This window comes from Phragmites australis, chromosome 9 (genome assembly GCF_958298935.1).
Source record: "Phragmites australis chromosome 9, lpPhrAust1.1, whole genome shotgun sequence".
In the NCBI taxonomy this organism is placed as follows: Eukaryota; Viridiplantae; Streptophyta; class Magnoliopsida; order Poales; family Poaceae; genus Phragmites; species Phragmites australis.
The window spans coordinates 33,637,585-33,665,336 of NC_084929.1; the positions used below are offsets into that span (position 1 = coordinate 33,637,585).

At 46.7% G+C, this 27,752-nt stretch overlaps 2 protein-coding genes across 4 annotated transcripts; one reads left to right on the forward strand and one right to left on the reverse strand.

Annotated features, from left to right (window-relative positions):
- On the forward strand, positions 1-14,652 carry LOC133929317 (SWR1-complex protein 4-like). 3 transcript variants are annotated; one of them, XM_062376028.1, is made up of 17 exons: positions 1-238; positions 306-401; positions 2,043-2,108; positions 2,206-2,265; positions 2,364-2,420; positions 4,683-4,812; positions 5,386-5,453; positions 5,550-5,642; positions 5,726-5,773; positions 6,111-6,254; positions 12,217-12,327; positions 12,419-12,514; positions 12,763-12,834; positions 12,967-13,173; positions 13,290-13,344; positions 13,452-13,486; positions 14,099-14,123. In XM_062376028.1, exons 1-14 carry the CDS (start codon positions 125-127, stop codon positions 12,970-12,972), a joined length of 1,161 nt encoding a protein of 386 aa, XP_062232012.1. In that variant the 5' UTR covers positions 1-124; the 3' UTR covers positions 12,973-13,173; positions 13,290-13,344; positions 13,452-13,486; positions 14,099-14,123. The 3 variants fall into 3 exon arrangements, with proteins under 3 accessions (XP_062232012.1, XP_062232011.1, XP_062232010.1); XM_062376026.1 differs by lacking the exon at positions 12,967-13,173 and adding an exon at positions 14,339-14,652 and having other exon boundaries at positions 2-238; positions 14,099-14,227; XM_062376027.1 differs by lacking the exons at positions 12,967-13,173; positions 13,290-13,344 and adding an exon at positions 14,339-14,652 and having other exon boundaries at positions 14,099-14,227.
- Positions 14,653-17,435: 2,783 nt separating this feature from the next.
- LOC133929318 (pathogen-associated molecular patterns-induced protein A70-like) lies at positions 17,436-19,164 on the reverse strand. Its single transcript, XM_062376029.1, has one exon. It carries the CDS (start codon positions 18,938-18,940, stop codon positions 17,480-17,482), a length of 1,461 nt encoding a protein of 486 aa, XP_062232013.1. The 5' UTR covers positions 18,941-19,164; the 3' UTR covers positions 17,436-17,479.
- Positions 19,165-27,752: the final 8,588 nt, after the last annotated feature.

The window sequence follows — 27,752 nt, forward strand, 5'->3', positions numbered from 1 at the left end:
CCCTTCTCCGTCCCGGCCTAGCGAGCTCGAAACACCCCAGCGTCTGGTCCCATGTCGCAGTAGGGCGGACCAAAACCCTAACCCTAGCTTCCTCCACCGGCGCCCTCCTCGTGAGGCCGTATCCATGGACGCGAAGGACATCCTCGGGCTCCCGAAGACCCCCTTCTCGTCCTCCCAGGAGAAGAAGTCGCGTCCGCCCAAGGAGCCGCAGCGCAAGCCCGATGGCGTCTCGCGCGAGGTATCACCGTTCTTCACCCTCCCTCCTGCTGCTCGTTGCTGAGGTGCTAATGGCCGTGGGGATACAGGTCTATGCGCTCACAGGAGGGGTGGGAATGGCCCCGCTCATGCCGACCGTCGAGGCATCGCACTTGAAGCGTCGGCCTGCTGCCGAGAAGGAGAAGGTGAGCGTGCAACTCGTCTCATGTCTGTTGGAAATTGGGTAACATCTGAACTGAGCTGAGCGTTTAGCTATTCATAAGCTACAAGCATTTGGAGAACTTTGCGTGAAGAGTACATTGCCGATGAATTGGTATAAGAAGATTGAAATGCTGACCTGTTCATGTATAATTATGTTTGAATTGCCAGTAAAATTTGCTCCTGGTTACCAGATTAAGTTTTATCATGTGCATTGTATCATATGTGGCTGCTCAGCAAACTGTTTTTGTGCCACATGAACTAAGTAAATTAACACGTAAATCCTGTTTGAAACAAGCCTTTTGACTTCAACCGAGTATATTAGTTTGCAATTAGCAAGACCTGCAACGAGAGTTGTGCTTCTATGGAGGTACCAACTTTCTGTATCACTTATTCATTTCCTCTGTGTTTAGTGAAGAACTTGTGCATTCAGATTTATGCAAAATTGCCTATATACCACTCCCCCTGAACCGTTTTGCAAACATACCACTCCCCAAGCCTAGATTACTACTTTAGCACTAGTTAGTTCCCCATCTTTTGCAGTCTACCACTCTGTCAGGTCCGTACGCTTTCTTCAACCTCCCACCATTGCTCCCCACGTCCTTGTGTGCGGTAGCCCTCCGTGTGAGATCTTTCCTATCTAGGCGACGTCCACCTCTCCGAGCCCCATTGGATTCGAGAACCCATCTCCCGAGGCTAAGAGATTCTCCTCCCCTTCTTACTCATCTTCCTGGAGGCATATCTGAGAGCTCGTGGCAAGGAAGAGGTCTTGTAGAAACGAGCAATCATCCAACCCAAGCAAGCTATGAAAGGGCTTCCTTAGGATGGGACAAGGAAGAAACAAAACTATGCATGCTTCGATTGAACCAAACAAGCAACACATCCAAGCTAGGCCCATTGGTCGTGCTCCTATGCCTCTCTGACAAGGACCATACCAGGCCAGACGAGGTTGCGTGCAGATCTCCTGCGCGCCAGGGCTGCACGTGTACGCAGGCGGAGGCGCGATTCTGCTCTGTGCACTAGCTGAGCCTCGAGGTGTGGCTGGGGTCAGTCTAACATAGCCAGATCTGGGTGCCGGAGAGGATGCACCGATGTCCTGTGCCAATGCTCGGCCTCCTCCGCAGCTCGTGCGGTGTGAATCATACGGGAGCCACGTGTGGGAGCTGGGGCAGGGGCTCCACGCTGGAGGTGGTGCAGCAGGATTGTCGTTTTCACAGACAGGGGAGGTGTGCTTTGGCGACATGAAGAAGAGGACGGAGGCCTTAACAGCCTTGAAGGTGGGAGATGATCAAGACTGATCTAGGCCGTTGGTTTACAATCTAATGGTGCAGTGCTAGCCGGAGCAAGTTGCAACAACTACGTAGTGCTAAAACAGTAATTCAGACAGTAGAGTGGTATGCTGCAACTGGTTCAGAAATAGTGGTATCTAGACAATTTTACCTTAGATGTATCAAATATTTGTGAAATGTTGTATTTGTTATTCAGTATCAAGGAAATTCAATTCGCATTGAACTTCACATGGAATGCAGACGATGACTAGTCGTATCTAGTTATTTGATGCTACTGGAGCTAGGGGACAGCTCTAGCCTTTAGGTGATTTAACCTCGCCATTTTAATTACTTATGCAGGTAACATGGCAGTGGTTACCTTTCACGTCCTCTGCACGAACTGACAACCTGCAACTCTATCATTGGGTCTCTCTCTCATGCTTTACTAATATGCTGTAAATATTTAAAACTAAAATGACTAGCTCACATAATAACTGTACTTCTCATCAATTTGATTTTGCAGGTTAGAGTTGTTAATGGTGTTCAACCAACTGGTGACTATCAGTTTGCAAAATATAACAAGGTAAGAACTGTATTATGTTAGGTACATCATTGAGCAAGAAGCCTTCCCTGGGAAAATCTTGGGCTTACTCTGTTTCTGTTTATCCTTTCTTTTTGCAGAAGGTGGATATTCTTAAATACACGGATGAGGAATATGAGAAGTATTTAGTTGATCCTGTAGGTACTAGTTACAATAAAATTGTGGAAATGTAGTGTCTGATTTGTATCTGTGACACGCTTAATGTTTTTTGTGCTATTAGCGGTTAAAATCCTGGAAAGAACCAATCTGGTCTTTTTGCAAATGTCCATTTTAAACTCTGTTTTCTGAGGCATAGTATACTAGCACTGAACTATACTCCTCTCTTTCCCACTTTCCCATCTCAACAAATTTACATAGTTACGTTCTAAATTCTAAACATCTGTTTGATGTAAACATCGTGCTTATTTTCCCAAGCTACCACCTTTGTAAGCACTTCATGCTTATTAACACGTATTGCCTATTGGCGGTCCCTATCTCTGCTGATCTGCTAGGGTGTATGTCGGAGGGTTAACTCTTGTCGCAGGGATCATGAGGGACTCCTTTTTAGAGATTCGGCCGGGGGGATGATTCTGAATATGTTTGCCGGAGAAATAAATGAATATGAATGCGATGGCTGGCGGGGTGGAATGATCTGGTGCGGAATGAAATAAATGCACTGGGGATTTAGACAGGTTCGGGCCGCACGGAGGCGTAACACCCTACTTCTGTATGGATACTATAAATGCTCAGAGAATGTCCCTTAAGGATGTTGCTAGTTACAAGAATGTTTGTCTATCCTAGAGCCTGTGGCTCCTTGTTCTTCGGTCTGTGTGTATCTGTTGGCTTTGAGTGCCCTTGGACTTCTCGATCTTCTCTACTTCCTTAACTGCTTCAACCGTGCAGAGCTTGCCTCAACTTCCACTTCCAACTCTTCGCCTTTTTTGCTTACTTACTTCCTTACCTTTGTCCACTGCTGCCAGCTGCTTTAAATACCCGTCGGCAGTAGCGTGCCCCGAAAGGGAGGGCACGAGTTCCAAGGCACCATAAATGGAAAAGGCGTCATCATAGCCTCTGTGCGAAGTGACCGGGGGTTGAAAACGCGCCCCGCGCCTGGTCACCAGTCGCCATAATGGCACTGGCAACGGCGCCGTGGAGAGGGCCCACCGGGCAGCCGCAGAACGGCCCGGCGTGCCCGCCCTGTCTTGTTCTCCTGCCACAGCAGCGCGGCAGACGGAACGCCTTGGGCCTTACGACGTTATCCCGAGGCGCGCCGGATGGCACGGGATGGGACCCGTGCATTTAATGTCCCCACGCCCTTCTGCCAGAATATGGTAGGAACTGACACCGAGCGTGGCGGGAGCAGTTGGAGGTGACAGGCCACGCGCGCTCTTAAATGCGGCCTCGGGCTTTTCACTGGCTGACACCTCATCTCTGGACCCCTGTGGGGGCCACTGTCAGGGGGCTTTCTGGGTCGTCGGGGAACCGAGTGCTCGGGGGTCACTGTTCACTTCCCCGAGCACTCTCTCCCAAGGGAGCCCTTCCTCGGTCCTCGGGGAACTGAGTGCTCGGGGGCTACTGTTCACCTCCCCGAGCACTCTCTCCCGGGCATGCTTGTACGAATCCTCGGGGAACCGAGTGCTCGGGGGACGCGGCTCGCAGCCCCGAGCACTCTCTCCCGGAACTTCCTTCGTTGAGTCCTCGGGGTACTCGGGTGCCCGGGGGGCCACTGCTCGTGGCCCCAGGCACACCTCTCCCGGTATTTGGCTCTCCTGGTCACTTAGTCTTCGTGGTTCATCGGGGAACCCGGGCACTCGGGGACCACTGACTGTGGCCCGAGCGCCCTCTCCCGGGACTTAGTCTTTTTACCTCGCGGAGGTGACCCCGCGGGATGGCGCCACGTGGTGGATTGCTGGCCTGACCTCGGGATTCGGGGACCCCCGGTTCCTGATTCACCGACAGTGTACCTTTGGAGTATTTGGAATTCATAAATGAAAGCTTCCGTATTCTGCTTTTGGTGTATTCATGTTCAAATATTTCAAATATGTCAACCAAACCTTAAGAAACAGGAAAAAAAGTTTTGCAGTGGTAGGACCTCATTGCTGATGGCCTCATTGCGTTTAATAACTCTACCATGAATATCTTTAACTTTGCACTCTTGTATACAATCAACCACTATGTCGAAATATTTGAAATTTCATAGTCATGTTTTCACCTTACCTGTATATGTTATTATTCAGTAATTCGTCTGCCTTAACAGAATTTCCAGAATAGAACCAATGGACTGTATGTCTGGTATTGGTCAGCAGTCATTTTGGATATTCACAAACCTACTGACTTTTAGGGTGTTGAATTTTCAATTATTTTTTTGTTCACTGTTCCTTACAAAGTTTTAAAAGAAATATTTGATGTGCCTATTTCAGGCATGGAGCAGGGAAGAAACAGATCAGCTATTTGAATTAAGTGAACGGTTTGACCTTCGCTTCATCGTAATAGCAGATAGGTTTCCAGCCACTCGCAGTGTGGAAGATCTGAAGAGCCGTTACTATTCTGGTAATTTAATCTTGATATATCTCGATGCTCAGATAGAACCCGCTTTGTGAAATTCTCTTCCATTGTTAATTTTCTATGTTTTACACATGCATTTATTTGCTGAGAAGCCAACATTGGTGATTTAATCTGGTTTATTCAATTTGTCATTCAATGTACAAGTAATTTGTCATATGTGTACTCATGTACAGTAACCTTCACATTGAGAAGGATTGGTCACATAGTTTTGTATCCTAGATCTTCAAAATCATGCTCTTATGACTTCTTTTCCTTTTTTACTTTCTTGAATTGGTGAATAAAAAATTCTAAGCATGTCACTGCATTTAGTCTGTTATACACTTTTCTCTGTACATGTCTTTCTATGTAATATTTAATGTTAACAGAGGTTAGGTAGTATCATGGATTCATGGCTTAATTTTCACCTATTTAATCAATTCCTAAAGCTAAGCACATTTGTACAATCTAGTTATATTTCCACCACTTCAACCTATGCATTGTACTTACCTTCAAAAGGAAAAAAAAAAATCTACGCATTCTACTTTGCCTCTGTAGTCATTGTTGTTTTTATTTTTGCAGTTACTCAGGCTCTTCTAATTGCTAGAGCTCGGTCATTTGATGAAGTTTCTGGGAATTCTTCTTTGAAGGTAGTACTTAATTCTCTTCCCTACCTAAAAGTAATTACTTGATTGTTATGATAAATTTGCCCTGTACTTACATATGCCCACTGAGTTTGTTCTCAGGAAGCTTACGATGCTGCTCATGAGACTGAGAGGAAGCGTGCATTATCTGCACTTCTCTCCCGAACAAAACAGCAAGAACGAAAGGATGCTGAGGCAAGAAATTAGCTGACTCGTTTTGTTTACCATTTGCTAGATTCCATGGTTGTGTATCTGACTGCCTAGTGTTTCCTTTTCAGATTTTAGCAGAAGCAAAACGTATTATGGAATCTCGCGCTGCTAGCAAAGTAAGTAACCAATGAACGTGATTCCATGTTTCCTATAACATAAATAATCTTAAACAATAGGCTTCTAATGGTAATTTGTATGGTATTTATGGGATGAGTGTTGCTTTTTTGTGAAGCAATTCATGACAAATCATCTAGATATTTGTTATTTGTTCAAGCAAATATCATTTTTACCATTTGGACATTCCAGGTGGCTGCTGATGTGCGGCATGATACTGTTCATTAACTCCCCTTGTTATTTTTGATCGTTGTTAATTTGAAGAGATAAATGGACTATCTGGTTGATGTTAATGGTATGGATTGTTGGATGTCTAATTGTTTGACACTTTGTCTGTAGAATGCGGACGAAGCCAGAGTGCCTTCGAGCTCTGATAATGCTTTGGTTCCTGTTGAAGATGTATCTCCCATGAGCAGCACTCATCCATCGTTAACACATCCATATACAGCAGCAAATAGCTCCATACCTAATTCACTACGGATGGTAACTCAGAAACTATTGTTGGTTTAATTATTTCTTGTTATTTCTTGTTAAGTCTTATACTGAGCTGTTGATTGGTTCTTGTTACATTAGACAATTTGTTCTTTTTAATCCTGCAGAAGCTACATTCCGTTTTGTTGTGTTGCTCTACAATAATTTTACTATGCAACAACAACAATCATCATCATCATCTTAAATTCAGCTTATTATGGTCAATGCATCTGTGTCACAACCATTCCCATTATTCCATCATGACAAAATACTGAGTGCATGATCTTTCTGAGAATTGTTGTATGATCTTTATGGCATATTGTTAATGCATTACTGCTTCAGCAACTTCTGGAGGAGAATAAATCAGAAACATCCCAGATCCAATTTATATATATATTTGCAATGCTTATTGTTGCACTCTAGATCTAAGATATCGACAGAATTTCTCATGATAGTGCACTATCAGGACACTGAGGTTACATGAATATTTTGTCCCACTAAGACAGTGAAATTTGGATAAATGGCACTATAAAGCCCCACGTTTTTTTAAATGCCATTGGATGCCTCACTGACATGTGGGGTCAGGCCTCAGATATGAACCTCACAACCAATGGTTTTAAAATGCATACTTTGCAGTGGCATTTATTCAAGTTTTTCATTAAAAGTACTGCCGTTGTGTTGAAAAACACAAAATAGGTATCTTATAATTTGCCATATTTGTAAAATATGTTTTTACCGCGTTCTATGGCTCTATGGCACAACACGTTCCTGATATTCAGGTGAAAAAAAATGCATTTGCATGCCAGTGTTGGATTTGATTCTGAACTTGGTGAAGAAACACACGCGAATCACACTTGTACACAGGTGGTTATTGTGCTGCGAAGCTGCAGTTTTTCTAGTTTCTTTCCCCTTTATTTATAGAGTATGAGAAAGGACTAAACATGGCCTTAATGACCTACTAAACACAGCCTTAATGGCCTACTAAAAACAGACCTAACAGCCTATTGATTATGGCCTTAGTGGCCTCTGAACTGACTGAGAAAAAAAACAGCAGAATTAAACTAGCTATAACTCACATTAAACTAGCTATAACTCACACAAGGTTTACTAATAAATATCCCCCTAAACCTTGCGTGGTTGCTTGATTTCGACCATTCCAATCCTTGCCCGTAGCTCATGGAATCTGACTCGCCCAAGTGCCTTCGTTAGGATGTTTGCGAGCTGATCCTTGGTGCTGATGAATTCAGCACGGCAGCACTGATGCTCCCGTTCTCCGTGCACTCACGAATGAAGTGGTAGCGCATATTGATGTGCTTGCTGTGCTCATGGAAAACGGGAGTCTTGCTAAGTGCTATTGCAGACATGTTGTCCATCTTCAGCTTGATTGCCTCAGCTTGCTTTCCTTTGAAATCGCCGAGCAGCCAAGCTAGCTAAACGCCTTGACTCGCTGCCATGGCGGCGGCGACATACTCTGCCTCACAGGAAGATAGAGCAACCACCTGTTGCTTGAGGGATTGCCAGCTCACCACGTTGTGCCTGAGAAAGAAGATCGCTCCGGACGTACTCTTGCGAGTGTCAATGTTGCCTGTGAGGTCGCTGTCGATGTAGCCGATCAGTCGTGACTCCTTTGTCCCGTGTGCGAAGTAGCAGCCATAGTGGATAGTGCCGACGATGTAGCGGAGGATGCGCTTCACGGCGATCATGTGCTCCTCGGTTGGCCACTCCAGGAACTTGCTCATGTACCCGACCGCGAACGCGATGTTCGGCCGAGTATGAACAAGGTATCGAAGGCTACCGACGAGCTGCTGATACTGGGTGGCGTCCACCTCCGCCGTCGTGCTGTCACGGCTTAGCTTGAGCCTCTCCTCCATAGGGGTGTGCCAGATTACAACTCGCCATCCCAGCCATCTTCAAGATTCGTCTGGCGTAGCTCCCCTGACTCACTGTGATTCATCCCCTGTTCTGCTGCACCTCGATGCCGAGGTAGGAGAGGAGGCTAAGGTCACTCATGCTAAATTGAGCTTTCATTTCTCCTTTGAATCGCTCGATCTCGCTATTCTCATACCTGGTGATGACTAGATCATCAACATAGACGCTGATGAGCAGTCGCACACCACCATAGACAACAGCTTCATGGGTGCTTCGCTTGAACCCAAGGTGCTTCAGCGTGCTATCAAGCCGCGCATTCCACGCACACGGCGCCTGACAGAGTCCGTAGAGGGCCTTCCTGACTCACAACACCCTCCCTTCTTTTCCAGCAACAACAAAGTCGGGTGGTTGCGCGACGTAGACCTCCTGGAGCACGTCGTTGGGAAAGGCAGACTAAACGTCCATGTGATGGATGGGCCACCCCTCATGGGCGGCAAGAGCCAGCAGCAGCTAGACGGACTCAAGCTGGGCGACAGGCGCGTAGACCTCGTTGAAATCCACTCCGGGCTATTGGACGTAGCCCTTGGTGACGAGATGCGCCTTGTGATTGATGACGGCGCCGGCCTCGTTCTTCTTCAGCTTCAGCAGAGTTGCCGTTTCAAGACCCATTTCAAGTCAATCGGGCGGTGATCGCATGGTAGGTCCACCAGCTCCCAAGTGATGTTCTCCTCCACGGCCTTTATCTCCTCGCACATAAGCCGCCCGCCACGCCTCGTCACGTTCTACTTGCTGTAGGTGTTCGGTTCGCCTGCGCAGGCGAGGTGGAGCTCGCCGTCCTCCAGCTCCCGTGCCGCATAGCCTGGAGGCAATCCTTCGTCACCAAGAATGTTGTTGATGCTGCTGTAGCGGACCAGCGTGTCGGCGTGGTAGATGTCCAGACGGTCGTCATTGTTCGGTGTCGGTGTAGATGCACTGCCTGGTGTTGGTGCAAGGCTCGCTGTCTCATCAAGAGGTGGTGGTGCACCTTGGAGTTCTTCATTTACTGTGTACGTGACGGTGAACTCGCTCGTCATAGCAGAGTTGCCATCGACTTTCGCATCTCAATCCCAGCTGGTGCTTTCGTCAAAGATGGCGTCACGGGTGATGTGCACACGTTGAGACATGGGATCGTAGACGCGGTAGCCCTTAGCGCCCGCATTGTAGCCGATGAAGACCATGGCCGTGCTCCGGTGATCCAGCTTCTGAGATGGGGCTGGACGTCCTTTGCATACACCACGCACCCAAAGGTGTGCAAATAGTGCACTGGTAGTTTGCGGCCGTGCAAGGCCTCAAATGGCGTTTATTTGGCGAGACTTTTCGTAGGGGCGTGATTGACCACGTACACCATCGTGCTCACCACCTCCCTCCAAAATTCAACTGACAGCTTCCTTTGCTTTAGCAGCGTGCGGGCGGTGGCAACGATCGACTGATTGTGGCGCTCAACCGCCCCATTCTGTTGGGGGAAGTAAGGCGCGCCGCAAAGTGGCGCTGGAGTGACTGGATGCCTTGCTCCTCACAGTAGCGCGTAAACTCTGTCGAGGTGAATTCTCCGCCGTTGTCGGTGCGGAATACGCACAGGGGTCGTCCGCACTCGATCTCTGCTGCCGCCTTGAACCGTTTGATCTCCGCCGGCGCGTTGTTCTTCGTTGCCAAGAGGGCGACCCACATGTATCCACTAGCAGTAAGAAGCGCCGTCCTCTCGGCGTCGCAGGTGAGATTGACCCGCATAGATCCCCATGGACAAGATCGAGGCGGCCGTTAGCTCGGAACTTGGCCTTCTTGGGGAAGGGGGTGCGTCGGTGCTTGGTCATCACGCAGACCTCACAGAGCTGCTTAACATGCTCCAACTCCTGCAGTCTGCAGACCATGTCCTGGCGCGCCATTCGTCGTAACGCGTTGAAGCTGATGTGGCCGAACCGATCGTGCCAACGCCAGGCATCGTTGTCATGACACGCAACAAGGCAAATTGGTCTTGCCACGTTAAGACGCATCATGTACAGGCAGTTTCGCCCACGCTGCACCTTAGCGAGAATGCGGCGCCGACGGTCCTAGATGCGGAGAATGCCATCCTTGATAAGGACTTTGTAGCCGCTCTCGTCCAATTGACCGACATTGATGATGGAATTCTTGAGGCGTGGAATGTAGTACACTCCGGTGAGCGCCTTGTGTTCGCTGCCCTTGCTGATGAAGATGATGGTGCCGCAGTCGTGGGTGCTGACAACGGATCCATCATCGAAACCAACGGAGCCCATCATCGCACGATCGAGCTCGGCAAAGATGTAGTTGCACCCCATCATGTGGTTCGTGGCGCCGATGTCGAGGTACACCCCTCCAGGTGATTGCCATGGTTATCGGCGTCCCCCAAGAACACTTGTGTGCGTGGCTCGTCGAGGTGAACGTGACCATGAGAAGGTTCGTGTGCGGCGGAGAGTGAGCTGACCTGCACCATTAGCAGCGCAAGTTCGTCGTCGTCATTGTCCTCCTTGGCCAGGTTCTCTTGCTCCCTCTTGGGTTGTTGGCAATCCTTAGCCCAGTGGCCATGGCGACCACAATTGCGACATTTGTTGCGAGAGACATCACCGCGCCACGCATCCTTGGCGTTAGAGCCAGAGGGCCACCCTTCTTCCTCGGACCACGCGAGTGACGGCGCGCTCCACCATCGTCGGCAGGTTTGGAGCTCCTTTCTCCTGCATGCCTCTCCTTGTACCTCGCTAGTCACTGCTCCTCGGTGAGGATCTTGTCGCCCGATGACGACGGTTCGCGGGTCAAACCGCTCTTTCGCCGCCTTGAGCCTGCCTGTCACTTCTCGATGGAAAGAGACGTGACTTCAAGCAAGGTTTCATTAGAGAGGGCGATTTGAGTGAACCGGATCAGCACGACATGGAGATATTTCTCTACCTTCTCTTCTGGCGGCTCGGGATCATCGAGGATGCTGAGTTGGTTCACCACCCCCGTCAGGCGCATTGCGAAATCATCAACGATTTCACTGTCGCTGAAAGCAATGGCCTTGCGGACGCGATCGCTGCCGACTCACATCGATGTGATGGAGTCCTAGGCGTCCTTGGCGCTTGGCTTCACCGCTAGAGTGGAAATCATCTCCTGTGGCACGGTGCGGAGGATGGCCTCCAACGCCATGCAGTCCTCCTGCATCTCGGCACCACTGCGCTCAACCGCGTCCCAGAGGCCGCATGCTTGAAGCATCACCTTCATCAACAACGACCAGTTGTTGTAGTTGCTCTTCGTCAAGATCGGATACGCGATGAACCAACCTCCTTCACAACCCGATGTACCACAACATCATCGCCTCCGTTGTCACGACGCCGTGGACGGTAGGAGATGGTGTCAACCGGCGATCGCGGCGCGAAGGGGTCCTTGACGCACCGCCATGCAACAGACAATGCACTCCCAGATCACAACACAAGCTCTGATACCAAATGTTGGATTTGATCCTGAACTTGGTGAAGAAACACACGTGAAGCACACACTTGGACATGGATGGTTTTTGTGCTGCGACAGCTGCAGCTTTTCTAGTTTCTTACCCCTTTATTTATAGAATACGAGAAAGGACTAAACGTGGCCTTAATGACCTACTAAACACAGCCCTAACAGCCTATTGCTTGTGGCCTTAGTGGCCTCTGAATTGACTGGAAAAAAAAGCAGAATTAAACTAGCTACAACTCACATTAAACTAGCTATAACTGACACAAGGTTTACTAACAGCTAGAACTGTATTACTGTTCTAATGTTGAGTTGTGCAGTGCTTAACCATTCCACTTTCATGCGCATGGACTTGAGGGATCTAAGTGTCCATTTGAGCATTACATAAAAGTGTGCCCCATTCATTTTTTAAAATTGAAGATAATAGTGAGTTTCAGTTGTTGCATGGAGGATGGCTTCTCTTAGTGGTAACATATCACAAATTGATATAGGATGAATATGTCACCACTAGCCAGTTGTCTTTTTATCTTATTATAACTGCAGTGTCTATGAACCATATGAAGATTAATATATCTATCCACATAATTTTCCTTTTAGATGCATTTGACTCGTATACTTTCTCTTTCAGCTTCGAGTGTATTTGAGAACCCATGCTCTTGACCAAATGGTCCAAGCAGCAAGTGCTTCAGCTGGCCTTAGGATAATCAAAAGGGTCGATCAGACACTACAAGATCTAGGGGTTCGTTCTGTACTTGATGAGCACCAAACTAAGTTGTGTATTAGCATACATGTATTTTTAACCTACCGTCATAACCATTGTTTTTCTGTAGGTTAATTTGAAGCCTAAGGTCCCAACAAAAGCAGTTTGTGTAGAACATCTTGAATTGCGGAACGAGATACTCACGTTGCTTAACCTACAGAAGCAGGTACTTTTTTTTAAGATTGTGAGCTTCCAGGTTCTTAGCAATTAGCAATTTGAATCTGCTTTTAATCTAAATTTGCATTTGGGCTACAAAAGTTTTGATCCCCAATTTGTTATCTGATTTTTTGGAAGCACCTGTTGAATAACACAACGGCAGAAATGAAAACCGACAATATCTGTTAAATATATTTATGCGTCTTAAGTTCTTTCCCTTCAGCTGACAGTTCTCTCTTTTGCACTTTATGTTAATAGCTGCAAAATAAAGAGGCAGAAGTTTCAGCTAACAGAGAAAGTTCCTTCACGGAGGCACCAAACACACCTATGGTATATAAATATACGAATCACCTACTTTTTGCCTCCTCTTGTCTGTGTAGAAATGTGGAAGATAATGTGAAATCATAAAACATGGGGATTAGAAATGTAGTAATCCAAATAGTCTTCTTCTTACTGTTGCAGAATTAGTAGCTCGTTGATAGAAGGTATAATATGAAGAGCTTAGTGAAGTCTTGATGGGATTTTGCAAAACGATGACAAGATATGTTAACTCACATTATTTCAAGATTCAAATATCTTATTAATTGAAGTATAAGTATTAAAACCAGAATCAGGATCAGAGTAAATTTGATTGACATGTCTAGCGGAAAATCCTTGCTGAGACAGAAGGTGAATTATGTTTCCCCCCTTTTACTGTAATAGTTATGCTCTGTGGCCAGTTCCCTGTCAAATATGAACAGGTCAGTTGCTTTTTAGTTTATAACATTATTGTGTATTATTTGCAGCGTTCTAATAGAGATATTGATAGGCCTTTTGTCCCTGATACAGTTGTGTTTGCAGGTATTTTAAAGCAAACACTTTGATTTTACTTTTTTCTTTCCTCTTCAATGTTATCGTTTATACTTCTATATTAAAATCTCGCATGATCCTGCTTCATGTGACCTCAGGTGAAAGAACAGTCAAACGGGACCACAAGAGGAAGGTTTGTTGTTCCTTTCCTTCCTTTCTTTCTGCTATCATACTTTGCTTAGTTTCTTTTGTATTGCACGTCTTTGATGCATCCTTGCTGTTTCTAATTGATCTACTTTAGACTACAGACGATTTAATGGGAGTCCAGTGGTTCAGCTGTTTTGCTTTAGAAGAACATACCATCATTACATGCAATGCTAGTTATGTACTTAGGCAGTGTTTAGGGCTTTAGTACAAGTGTACAGAACTGCAGCCTGATGGTACAACAATATATTTGAATTGGCAGTAATACCATTACTCCAATAAAATTTAAAGCACCATACAAGGCACTTCAGCATTTTAGATCTTCTATTATCAAAATGAAGGGCATGTCCTTGTGCTCATGGCCATTTGGCGCGGGAGTTGATATTATGCAGTATGACAGTCTTGCAATGTTAGCAACCCTGACTGCTACTAGGTTTCCTTTGATAATCTGCGCTTGGTCACTCCAGATTTTGTCAGGACTTGACCTATTATTGTCTACTATGGAACTATATGAGTTCAATTCACCTCTTACATATGTTTTTGGTAAATTAGACAATAGAACTATGTTACGAATTGTTTCATCCCAAATCATTTTTGCCAGTCCACTGGAAGATTTATAGATGCGCCTCCGTCACCACCCCAGTCCAAGAGGCCTCGGAAGCTGAAGGGATCTGACTGATAGTGCTGTTTAAATAGTATGGCAGAAAACATTCTGTAGTCAAACAACCTGGTACGCAATATCATACTGAATTTAAACTCAATATTTTTTCAAGTTCTTTATGCCCATTTCAGGTCAGAAGATTGAATTTCACAACATTTTTTAATCCTTGTACTCTTACAGAGGTAGAGATGAACTAGAACTAAATAGGTCAGTTCGGGCCTTGGATGGAAGTTAATTGGGGACCTGGGGCTGGGGTGCAGTCTTGCAAGAATTTGCTTTCGTAGCTAGAAGATATCCTTGCTCAGTCTATCTACAGTGCATCTTCCCGGAGGATCTGGAATCATGGCCGTGACTTTCAGATTTGTAATGTATGTATGTATTATCATGTTTGTAGAGATGACAGTGATATTCCGTGAAATTATAGGGATTGTCCTCATCAGTCTATTGAAAATAGAGCAAATCTCAATCGATGCATCTCAGCTATTGGATTTGAATTGGAGTTTCTTTGCCCGCTGTAACTTCTCTCTTCGTTCCCCCGCCCTGCTCTGGCTGCCGCCTGGACATGTGCCGTCCTCGCCGCCGGATGACACCACCTTCCTCCTCTTGTTGTCCTACTTAGAGTGTGTTTGGTTCGTTCCATCTAGGTGAACAATACTTGTTCGGGTGTTTGGTTAGGGGACTCCGGTTGGATGAAATCATCCAACTCAACTGAATATATTCCTCTAATCCAGGATGTTCTATCCCGAAGAAACAGCCGGCCGAGGCTCCTCACCCCGATCCTAGAAGCGGATGATGTCGGATGAACATATCCGTTTGCTTCTAAATATTGCCTTCCCTGTTTCTCTATTTGGACAGTTTAGTTGCCAAGCTTCAAAAATGACAATTTTTTCTATCGATTCTATAATTTATGATGGATCTATTTTAAAAGGATTCAACTCCACATTTCTTGTAGATTTCAAAATAAAAATCTCCAAAGAGGGCTACTTCTAAAAATTCTAGCAATATTTAAGGCCTCAAAGAAATTCTCTAAAATATAGAAAAAAACCGCTAATATTCCTCTCATGTGATATAGTAATATCTAAAATTATTTTCAATCCTAAGTTATTTAATGAAAAAAATGAGTTTCTTTGTAATGCTCTATTTATATATATTTTTATTATTTCAAGTGATATTCTCTTTTTAATTCAAATAAATTCAAACATGCATAAATTCATCTAAATGCTTATGGAATGCCTATAAATATAAATATGCATAAATTATGGTGTTCACTAACAAATCATTATAATTAACTCAGTTCATCCAATCCATCCAACCAAATAGAAAATTGACTCATTCTATTCGTCATAATCCCACAAACTAAACAGAAAATTAGTTCATCCCATATATCCAGCCAACTAGAAAATTGGCTCATCCCATCCTCAAAAATAGAGATGACCATATCTCACTCAATCTTATCTTCCAAACAAACACATCCTTACAATTACAAACAAAGACGAGATCGATTCAAGAGAAACCTCTTCTGCACACAAAGACGAGATCGATTCAAGAGAAACCTCTCGTGTGCAGAAGGCTTCGCGGACGATGAGGTCGTCGATGACGAGGTGCAACAATTGCGGTTGTAGGTGGTAGGATGCCATGCACAACAGTTGGTTAGGGTTTGGGGAACGGATTCCCTTTTTTAAATAATAATATTAAATTATCAATTAATTTATAAAAATGTTCGTCCATTCGAAATTGGACTATGCCCAAAATAATCTAAAAGTAGTGAATCGAGTATCTCGTCCCACACAACAATGCTAGCCCGTTTGGGTTGACAAGGCTCGTGCAATAGCATCACAATTTACACCTCATCTTTTCCTAGTCCGAACAGCTCCCGCTGCTGCTTCTTAGCAAAAAGCTATATATATATTTTTTCTTACCCTTCCTTTTTCACCTTTCTCTCCAACTCTGATGATATCTGACCCATCCTCCCCATCTCTGACGAGATCTGTGCATCTCCGACGAGATGTTCAATTTAAGGTTTGGAGATTCAAGATTAGGGGGCGGGTTGGGCAGGCTGACCAGACAATGCTGAGAAAGACAACATATTAGAAAGGGTTAGAATTGGGACATCATAATAACTGTCCAGTAAAACTAGGTTAGCAAGAGAGCGGGGTAGGCAGAGGCATATACCTATGACACTGGACTCCGTGATCCGCTAGCTTTATCAACGTTGAAATGCACAACGCTAGTCTGTAGACGAAGCTACAGAATACGAAGTACAGGCAATTGCAGCGGGTTCAGAAAGCTATGTCCATGAAGCTGGACGTAACTTGCATTCGGATTGATACCAACATTTCTGTGATTTCATCCAGACATCACAACGCGTCCTGCGCGAGATCCTTGTACAGGGAATCCATAGTCGGTTCGACCGTTTTCGATCCACCCTGGAAGCATCATCGTTGCACGGGCCACCGTGCATGCCCAAGATCCCAGAGTTGCTCCCCACTTGCGTATTATTTTTCGAGGTCAAGAGAAGGAACAGCAGAAGGAGACATCTGAACCGCCAAAAGCTCCACACCTCTTCATATCACCGTTCACTCATCATCGCCTACCACGCAATGCATGAACGAATTAATGATCCATAATACCATATGAGAAGGAAAAACTAGCAAGCCTTATAAGTAATTAGGAGATGCTAATTTTGAGATGCCTAAAAGCAGAGCTCCTTTAGGCGACAAAAAGAAGCAGCCCGATATCGATCAGACATTCATGACTTTGTATTTTACCTCGGTCATCTTCTTCCTATGTATGCTGAGCCTCGCCACGCTCCCCTACCCGCTGATATCATCCATCTCCGACAATAGATTCACACTTACCACTCGTCGCCACACTAACCGCTTCATTTTCATCATCCCCACCGCCAACCCTATCCACTTTCCACAGCACTGACGCGTCGCACCACCATTTGTAGTCCACTGCCGGTCCGGCCGTAGTCCCAGCCTCCGTCTAACCTTGAGCCTCCGTCTAACCTTGAGATAGCTGGTGAACCCGAACCTTAATACCTCTTCTAAACTTATCTACCCTGAGGTGTTCACATGGTTGCCTGAAAATCTTTTGAGTTTTAAGGCGATTGAACTCTAGCCGGGACGTTCACACGGTTGCTGATAACTTTTGATTTTGAGTTTTCAGCGCTGAACTCTGGAGATCGTGAAGTAATTAACAGTTCCAAAAAAAAAAAAAACACACACCAACAGTATAACACACACCCTAATCAAACGCATCAGGGATAGACCCATGATTAATTTAGTGATATTTCGATCCTCGAGACCTTGACGCCAGCTATTGCTTGCTGCCGCCGCGGTTGAGCATCTCCTTGTAGTTGAGCAGCGAGTTGAGCCTCTGCAGCTGCAGCTGCTGCCTGAACTTGTTGATGAAGTCGTCCGCCCTCGCGTCCACGCACTGTTCCGCCTCCGCCTCCACTACGCCGGCCTCCGAGCTCGACTTGCTCATCCTTGCCTCCGCCCCCTGCTTCTTCTCCTTGCCCTGCTCCCGCTCCGGCTCCGACCGGCTCCTGCCGTAGCGCGCCTGCTTCTTCTCGTCCGCGGCTGGGGTTGACGCGGGAACGGGGTCCTCGTGACCGAGGTCGCCGGAGCGGAGGTAGAGGCCGAAGGAGCGGAGGCGGTCCAGGACGGACGACGTGCGCGCCAGCGGCGCCGGCGCCTGAGGTGGAAGTGGAACGTGTTCTTCTTGGTCGTGGTGCAGTTGCTGCTGCGACCGTTCTCGCTTGAAATTGTTAATAAATGCTTCCGCCCTCGCGTCGATGCACTTGTCCGTCTCCTCCTCCCCTAGGTTCGGAGCGGCGGCCTTCTTCGCCCCCGAGCTCGACTTGGACATTCTTGCCTCTACCCCTTGTTTCTTCTCCTTCTTACCCTGACCCCACGCCGGCTCGGACCGGCTCCTGTCATAGTGCGCGTGCGCTTGCTTCTTCTCGTCCACCGGGGTGGCGTTGGGGAAGCCATCTCTGGCTGGGGTTGATGCGGCGGTGGGTTGCTCAGGAGCGAGGAAGCCGTAGAGGCCCAGGGAGCGGAGGCGGTCCAGGACGGACGACGTGCGCGCGAGCGGCGCAGGCGCGGGCGCCGGAGGAGGAACGTACTCTTCTTGGTAGTGGTACTCTACTTTTGGCGGCGACGGTTGCCGCCTGAAACTGCCAATGAATTCCTCCGCCCTCGCGTCCACGGCCTCGTCCTCCTCGACCACCCTGCTTGCCGGAGCCCGAGCTACCTGCGCCTTCCTCACCTCCGAGCCCGACTTCTTCGTCTTCGTCGCCGTCCTCTTCTCCTCCCGCGCGGGCGCCGGCTCGGACCGGCTCCTGGCGCAGTGAGCCTGCTTCGTCGTCTCTTCCACAGGAGAGAACACATCCTGCGTGTGGGTCGCCCCAGCAGCGCCGTACTCGGGTGGGAAGTCGCCGGAGCGGAAGCGGTAGAGGCCGAGCGAGCGGAGCCGGTCCAGGACAGAGGACGTGCGCGCGAGCGGCGCAGGCGGCGGCGTTGCGTACAGCGGCTGCTGCTGGTAGTAGTGGTACTCCTGCTGCTGATGTGGGTGGAGCTGTTGGAGAGGCTCTTGGTGGCGGGGGTGGGGGTGCCCGTCGTCGTGGTGCTCCCGGCGGCGGCGCTGGTGGGAGCGGGAGGTGAGCGCGATGGTGCCGATGACGAGGTTGACGAGGAGGAAGAGCGTCGCCGGGGTGAAGTAGCCCCGGATCGACGCCCACGCGCCGAACGGCGTCACGTCGGCGCTGTCCATCTGATCGAGTTGCCGGGGCGCGCGAGGGGAGCGAGCGACGCGAACGGCTTGGGGGCGTGGGGAGGGTGGAGGTGGGGACTGGCATTTGGTGCGGAGTCCAACTGGTGCGAAACTGTTAAATGGCGGCTATGTCCGGGGGGGAACACGCGGCGCGGCGGGGATGGGCTGCTGCTGACTTGGTGGGTGGAAAACGTGGGAGCCCAAGTGCCGCCCCTCGTGCCGCGCCTGCCGACCCGCCGGGATTGCAGGCGATGATGCATGGGAGTTGATGGGACAGGCATCTTCTCGCTGCAGGAGGACGCGGTCGGAACCGGACCTGGATCCTCTTTAGCGGAAGTCATGCGGAGGAATGTAGCAACCGAAACAGTGATATGCCATAAGGTAAACAGTGATATGCCATAAGGTACAATGGCACTGTAGAACGGTATGGTAGGAACAGTTCTTCTATCATCTGTTCTACTATTCATTATTTACTGTAGTGAATGCTCTAGTCCGTTAGATTTTGATCTACAGTTTGAGAACGGATCCTAACGTAAATCACTGTTTATTTCCTAAAGTGATAATTTCACTGCGGAGCATCTCTTTCCGTCGGAACCAGCTCCTAGCGCGACGACTAAGTATGAAGTGTTTTTAGGTAATAATAGTAATCCACAGTAAAATACTGTAGCACGTATACTGTTCATAAAATACTATACTAATTTTGCCGTTCCCAATCCTCTGACTCACTTTGCTCTAGTCCGAGGAGGCGGTTCCGACGCGGTTTGACTGGCTCGCTCCAGGCGATGATGTACACGACTAACGGCTGGTACACTCAGTACAGTCATGCTAGCAACAGTGAAGGAATTGTAGATTCTGGCTACCGTGACTAAGCATCGGGGAGACTGGTGGTTTCCCGTAATTTTCTTTGACGTAGAGTGCCTTCTAGGCATTAGGCTAGTAACTTTGTTTGATCAGTTTGATTTTTTTTTAAAAATCAGTTTGAAACATAAACTTTTTATAGTAATACTAGCAGCAGTAAAAGAATGCAAGCAAGCAGGGAGATCTGTAGTATATGGAACAATATTCCACTATATCTATTTTTCAAATGCCTAAATTTTAGAATGTGCAATCAAATGGCCGTGTGAACTTATATGAATGCACTACATTCATCGTGGTTAAGGCTATGGATTCACAGTATTGACTTTTCGATGAAGATTTGTCTGCTATCGGATTTAGAGAGATGTTGGTGGATGGAAGGATGACCCAACAGATGAGACAAGCGAGATAACGAAGCGATTAGGCAATGCGATAGGGGTGCCACTAACCATAGATGGTAGAAGGTGACTGGATAAATAGTATCAAACGGAGACGACCAGACGAAAGTGGATTAACATAATACCTACGATGGAAGGCCTACCGAAGATGGTGGAGAAGAGCTGAAAACTAGGGCAAACACGTAGGGGTGGGAGGCTGCCGTGGTGAGAGAAAGAGAGCGAGAAAGTAAGAGGTTGAAGAAGTAACGCCATATGATGCCAATCGAACCGCTGAGGACCCATCTAAAAAAGCAGGCATCTCAAGTATAGCATTCGCTCTATTCCAGTATTTCATTTAGCTCCGTGCACTCTTGGCGGTTGACATTTCCGCAGAGGATCCGACAAAATACTCCCTGATGCGCAGATGACAGATCAGTGCTCGACCGTCCAGCCTGACACAGTTGGGTCAAGCGTACCTGGTGAATTAATTGAACACACCGGACATGTGCCATCACGTGCTAGTAGTAGCTGATTTGGTAAAAGAAAGTCTTCTGTCCCCTGCAGGTCAACGATCAGGCTGCATACTTGATTACATATCTAGCAACCCTATTAAGCCACCTAAAATCATCTCTAACTATATTTATTTTATTTTTATTTTTTATTTTTTATTTTTTTTATTTTCTCTTATTTTCAACAGCTTTCTTTCAAAGTGGTTAGTGAAGAAAAAGTAGAAAAATACATTGTGAAGAGAATAACATTAAGAATTAATTTATGACGAGAACTGTAAAAAAATAGTTGAAGCGTTAAAAGAAACGAAAATCTTTTTATGAAATGTTTTTATCCCTGACATAATTTTTTTAAAATGATCCAGAAGAAGGGTGGATAACCTCTCGCTAAACCGCAAGTTTATTTTCCCTGATGGTCGCTTTCCCAGACACGATAACGTATCAAGTCCGATCTTGTCTTCGCTTCAAAACGAAATTACATTGCCTAAAAGAAAAACGAAAGTACAGATGATACCAGTGCACACCATGGGTACTCGGAAAATGCAACTTCGCTCGGGGTGTGCACTGTGCACACACCGATTATTTGTGTCATTTATGTGCTTTGGTATTAAAAAACAGTAAAACGATAAAAGGCTAAATGTATAAAAAGCTCGAACAATTACACATCATACAAAATAATCAAAAAATATGATCATCTCACTGAAAAATACATAACAACCAGAACATTAAAAAAGAAAGTGTGACAATCTCATCAGAATAAACATATAGAAAATTAAAATATTTACACATCATTAAAAAAATTGGAAAAATGTGTCAGATAAAACCATGAAACTAGCGTATCCTATCAGAATAAGACTACACCGACATGTACATTTATAAATCTGCCATTTTCACCACTTTTCTTTAATTTGCTTCAAAATTAATACACGAAATATACTAACGATCTACATAACCGATATGTATACACCCAGTTTCGAAAGTTTCCCTTTGTCTCTGTACGTGCGTGGTTGAAGATCATATTGTTTGGTACAAGAAACTAGTGTGAACGAGTAGCTCCATTAGTGTCTCATGTTAGCATTTATAAATGAGCTCCCTTAATTTTATTCTTAGCTCCACCACCAGATATACGCAATGTAACCAGCAATTGATTGGCGAAAAAATATAGATAACCTATGTTATCGTATTTATCAAAATAGATAATATATCAATATATTTACAAACTTAGCGTCTGTATTCGACAATTCAAACATCAAAAAATTAATTCCAGTACCTGAGGCACCAAAAAACGATGAGCCCACCTATATTCGGTACCTGAGCTACTGAATAAGGCACTATTCATCATATTCGGCACCACGGGTGTTGAATACAGAGCATTTTTGGCACCTAAGGTGTCATAGTAAGAGTCATAGATGATATTTATTTAAACCAATCTGTGCGTAGTAAAAGTCACAGATATTGTTTGTTTAAATCCGTTTGTGATTACTAATAGTAATAGATAAGTTTTATCTAAACCTATCTATGTTAATTGTTACAGATGGATTTTTTTTTTTTAAAAAAAACCTCCATATCCCCCTTTCTCCCACTAGGAATCAAATTTGCTTATAGTGAAAAAGGGTCACATAGGTACACACTATGATTATCAAATTAAATATATTGACATATTGTTTAGAATAAGGATCACACATTGATCATAATATCAATCACATATTGTTCATAACACAAAACACATGCATTTACTTTTATTTATATATCATAAAAGTTAAGAACATCACACAGATGCAAATCACATATTATTCAGAACATATAAAACTAGCTAGCTATACATCATTGGTCGATCGACGACATATTCCAAAAGGATAAAATGATTGATATAATGGAGATGCCTTATTCAAAAAGACGAAAAGTGATCGATAAACTTGGGTCAATCGACGTGATCTTTCAAAAACATAAGATCTAGCATCATCTTCAATTAGCAATTCACAACCATTCAAAAATGATTGCATCTTGACTATCTCATGCATTAGCCAGAATCAGAATGTGTTGCTGCCAAACCACCAGCTATGGTTCAATAAGAAATAGGCATTCAAACCTTTCTTGCGGTTGACAAAAATATCTCCATTATGACAAATGACTGTGGAGAAATTTTCATTTGGTAGAACATAATGGAGAATATGGTTGACGACGTACACAGGGTCGAAAAAGGGGCCCTTCACAGAAGCAAAGAAGATGAATTCCATCGGGCCAAAGTCGATGCCAAGCATCCATGCTGTCAAAGCCGCTATAGCAACAATCCCATCATGTCACTTCCTGATTATCGTGAATTACGTTATTGTAGATCTACGACGGAAACAAAGTTGTGTCATCAATTGCACAGATTAAAACAATAAAAACCTAACAATCTCTAACTAAATCTCGAAGAGAACCATATAAATCTCGAAGAGAACCATATGATACTCACCTCAATGCAGTAAAAGGGATTCGACCCCCCGCCGAGATCTCGTTTGTCCAACGATGATGGTGAGTGAGGTCGCAAAACACTCCTCACTTCTCAGTGCAGTTACACATTTGGATATGATGAGTGAGGAAGAAGAACACTCCTTGTCGCTTTATATTGAGGGGGTTATGCGTGTGAGAAGCCAAAAGAGCCTGAAGAGACAAGCGATTTGTGTGTGTGTGTGTTGGAAGCCAAAAGAGGTAGGGAAGATAGGTGATCAAATTTAAAAATATTCTAGAATCTTTAAATACAGACGAGTATTTATAAAATCCGTCTGTGTCTACCGAATTGACATATACGGGTCTTACAAGAAACCGTATGTGACAATGTCACATACGATTTTTTCTAAAAACGTCCGTGTCTATATGTTAAAAATAGACGGATTTATAACAAATTGTCTTTGAGTTTATTCACACCTAAACAAATATCTTGTTATAGATATATCTGTCTCAACAACTATTTAAGGATATTTTTTATGATAGGTTCTAAGAAATCACCCGTGATATATCTTCCGCTTTCAATAATTCTGTTATAGTATGAGTTTGGTTGCCGAATCTATGGCGCCGAAACGCTTCTGAAGCTGAGTGAAGTGGTGGTGGGTTGGCTCTAGTGCGGTTGCGGGAGGGGTAGTCTGTTGTTAGAGCATATCCAAGAGGATAGCTATCACAAACGCTATCTCGTTTTTGGCTACTTCCGTGAAAAAAAGGGTCTCCAACAGAAACGCTATCACTCTCGATATTTTAGCGAGCGCTCCATTACCATCCTCGCGCACGCCACATTTGACGTGTGCCCTCCCCCATGCCATCCCCAACTGCCGCTCCGCCCGTGCTTTCCCGCCACCACCCTGACTAACGAGGAAACCGACGCGTGCAAAGGAATAGAGGTGACGCCGTGAAGCTCACCGTGTGCTAAAATGATGGGAAGATGCGCTGCAATGTAGGGTCGATGATGGGGGTAGCGGAGAGTCGGCCGTACTTGGGGAAGAAAGGCGCAGAAGCTCGAATCGGCGAGGGAAACGACGAAATCTATGCGGGATCCGGCGGGAAGAGCTCCTAGCGAGCTCCCTTTGCACGAATCTGGGCTCAGTTGCTCGGATTTTGGCTGACGACAGGGTGGAGTCCGGCAGCGGCTTGGTGCTTTGCATGTGTTGTGCTCTGGTGGGGAAGCGAGAGTGACAAGCCACCTCTGCTCTGGGCCCACCGGAGTTCTGCCGCGATAGCATGAACAACGAGTGCACGGCCGCGGGCACAGAGGTCAACGTCCCTGAGCCGGACGCTGGGAGCAGGCCGAGCTCCTTGTGCGCCTTGGTCGTGACGGTGTGGAGCAGCGCCTCGGGACCAAAGGTGAGGCATATCATCTCCTCGCTGTGGTCCTGGATGAGCAAGAACCCCATGATCTTGGTGGCGTGGTCCGGGTCCAGCAACTAGATCCGCGAGAAGACCACCTTGGTGGCCTCGTAGGCATCCATGGCCAACTCTACCCTACAGCAAACAAGCACACGATCTCCTTCTTCCCATCTTTCCTCCTCTTCTCTCCCTCACTGCATTCTTGCACCAACCTATCCGCTGTACTGCAAGGTCACTCTCCATGACTGAATCCCCAAAATGCAAGCTACTGGGATGGAGGAAAGAGAAAGTAGATAATGACAAGAAGAGTGGAGGAGGAAGGAGTAGTCGGAGGGGATGGGATACAATATTATTAAAAAAATTGGGAGAGAGAGTATGGAGGGTGAAATATGTATATACGGTTGGAGTGATGGAGTAATATAGTAGGAAAATTTTTATAGATGATAATCTATATAAATATATAGATGATGTATTATAGATGTTCTGTTAGAGTTGCTGGATAGTGTATTATAGATATTTTATTGGAGTTGCTTTTAGTACCTCGGATGGATGGGTCGACGAACTCAGCGATCAAACTTGGAAAGAAAGAAACGCGCGAGGAAGAAGTGGGAGACGAGAGAGGACAGGTAGCTGTATTCAGAGGAGTGTTCCCGCCTCTACCTCTCACGCCTCTCCTATTTATCATCCAGTGATTACATGGTTTTGGGCCAAACTCAATTAGCCCACTTGTTTCCACTCACGCACGGGTTGGGCTTCGCTTATCGCATCGTCCTTCTGAGCCCATATGTGCCGTCGCCTCGCGCTGGAGCTGTTGTCGGATGAGTGCTGACAGAGAGACGTGCTCCCGCCGATGCGTCGGCGCGATCATAGAACTGCTGTGGCGCGAGGGTGCTAAAGGGGCCCAACACCCCGACGCCAGGAGGCTCAATGCCATCATCGGGCGGTACTATCATCGCGCCATGCGCGCCCTGGAGCGCTCCGTCAAGTGCTTCTTGGATGCGGATGACGGCGGCGGCCGAGATCGTCGTCGGATCGTCAGTGCGCTGACGCTGGAGCTGTATCCCACCCACAGCTTGCACAACATCGACCGGCTGATCAGCAAGGCCATCGGCGCCTGGGGTGTCGAGGACCTCGCGGTTGTTGTCAGGGCCGTCCCGCAGAAATTGGGGGTCCTGTGCCAAACTTCTGAATCAGTCTCTCAATTTAGCCTTCAGATTCAAATTTTCTATCCCTACTTTCATAAGACATGGAATGATTGAAGAAAATAAAAACGACATTTAAATACACAAATACAAGAAAAAATAGCAGTAACCAGTAATATTAGAAATTCATGAATCAAACCATAGTTAATCCAGACTCTGTGTATAGGCAATAGAAAGCAACGAAACAACCTGATTAGAGTGGCTTTCATGGCTATAGCTTCCAGAGGTCCCCGATTTAACATGAAGTCGTGAATGGCCTGCTTCGAGCCTTCGATCCGACGGGATCGGCCGGACTCCACAGCGCTGTGGGTTTCTTCGCGCCGTGTTGTTGCTTTTGCGTGACGCCAGCGGCAGTCGGCAGGGACGCAGGGTGCGTTGGCACTCGGCAGGTGTGGCGGCAGGACACTACGTGATCTAGGAGATAAACAGGCAGAACACGATCGTTTGTTGACGTATTGGTTGCTGGCCTACTGGACTTTTATTTTTTATCTCTGATTAAGTATATACTTAATCAAGTTAATTAGGATTTGGAGGCCCCAATAATTTGGAGGCCCTGTGCGAGTGCTCACCCTGCCCCTCCTAGTGGACGGGCCTGGTTGTTGTCCAGTGGACGTTGTCGAAGCGGGGCACCTACGTGGCTACGTCTTGCCCCATGGTTGTTTCGGCGGCGAGCCTCGCTTGCGAAGCATGAGCCTCTCGAACTGCCTGCCCCCGCCGCTGCAGGGTTTCGGGGCGCTCAACACGCTCGTGTTACAGCACCTGCCCTTCTCGACGCCGGCGGCCATCTACGAGGGCGTCTTCGCCACACCTCATTTCCTGCCGCTGCGAGGAAGCGCATGCAGCTGGTGGTCGACGCGCCCATGTCGCAGATCAGGGAGCTCGTGGTAGAGAACTGCTTCAGCAAGATGGTGCCGCGCTCTCTCCCATGGCACGAGAGGCTAGCCGGCCTGCAACATATCATTCTCCCGTTCGAGTTCGGCTCTGTCCCTCGCCTTGCGCACATCCATGAGAGGACGTCTCCTCTCACGCAACCTCTTCAGATATACAACCTCCACTTCTGTTCCAAGGCGCCACGGCCGTGACGGACCTTGTCATCCGGTTCAGTGGCACGTTCCCATGGGTCAAGCCGGACCACGCACCGGCCGGTCACGGTGCTCCCCAGTCTGAGGAGGGCGCGCTCTGGTCGCCGGCGTGCCTTCGTCCTGGGACGTGTCGTGGCCTCGCATGCTCCTCGAGTCGGCTCCTTCACTCGAGACCCTTCACGTCCACGTCGAGCCTCCTCGCGGAGGCGAGCCGCCGGGTGACGAAATACCGTGGCCGGACGGCGAGCTTCTGCACCGTCAGTTGAAGGAGCTCGTGCTAACTGGGTTCCAGGGGGGAATAGGATTCTCTGACTTCACCCACGGGTGAAGTCAGGTGACTTCAAACTTCCGTGCTACAGTAAATTGACGTCAGAGAACTGTTCACCTACTCACACTTTACTGTTCACTCGTGACTTCAGAGGTCTGAAGTCAGGGGATCCGGATCCGTTCCAGGGGATGGAGAGGCAGGTTTACTTTGTGCGGCACGTCATGCGAGTGTTCCCCTGAATTAAACTCAACTTGAAAACAAAAGAAGTAATTAGAATCAATAGCAATTTCATGAGCTAAAAACGCTTTTAGAATGTTCCTTATGTTCCAAATAGCCCTCCGTATTTTTTCCTGAATTAATTGAAGTATTTTGGTATTTCTTTAGCCTTGCCTTGATTTCTGGAATTTATTAATCAATCGGAAAACATAATAGAAAAGGAAAAGAATAAAGAAAACTTAGAAAGAAAAAACCTTTGGACCAAACTCTAATCCTTTCTTGGTTGAGCTCAATTCCCTTTCTTTTTTCTCGTTATTTTCCCAGACCGTCCCATCTCCTTCATGGTTTTCTTTTCTTCTCCACACTATATACTATGGAAATGTTGGGCCAAAAATTTGGGTAGTGCCGGGCTTACCCGGGCCCCCACCTGGCTCCGCCCACGAAAAATGAACGGCTGCCGTCGTGC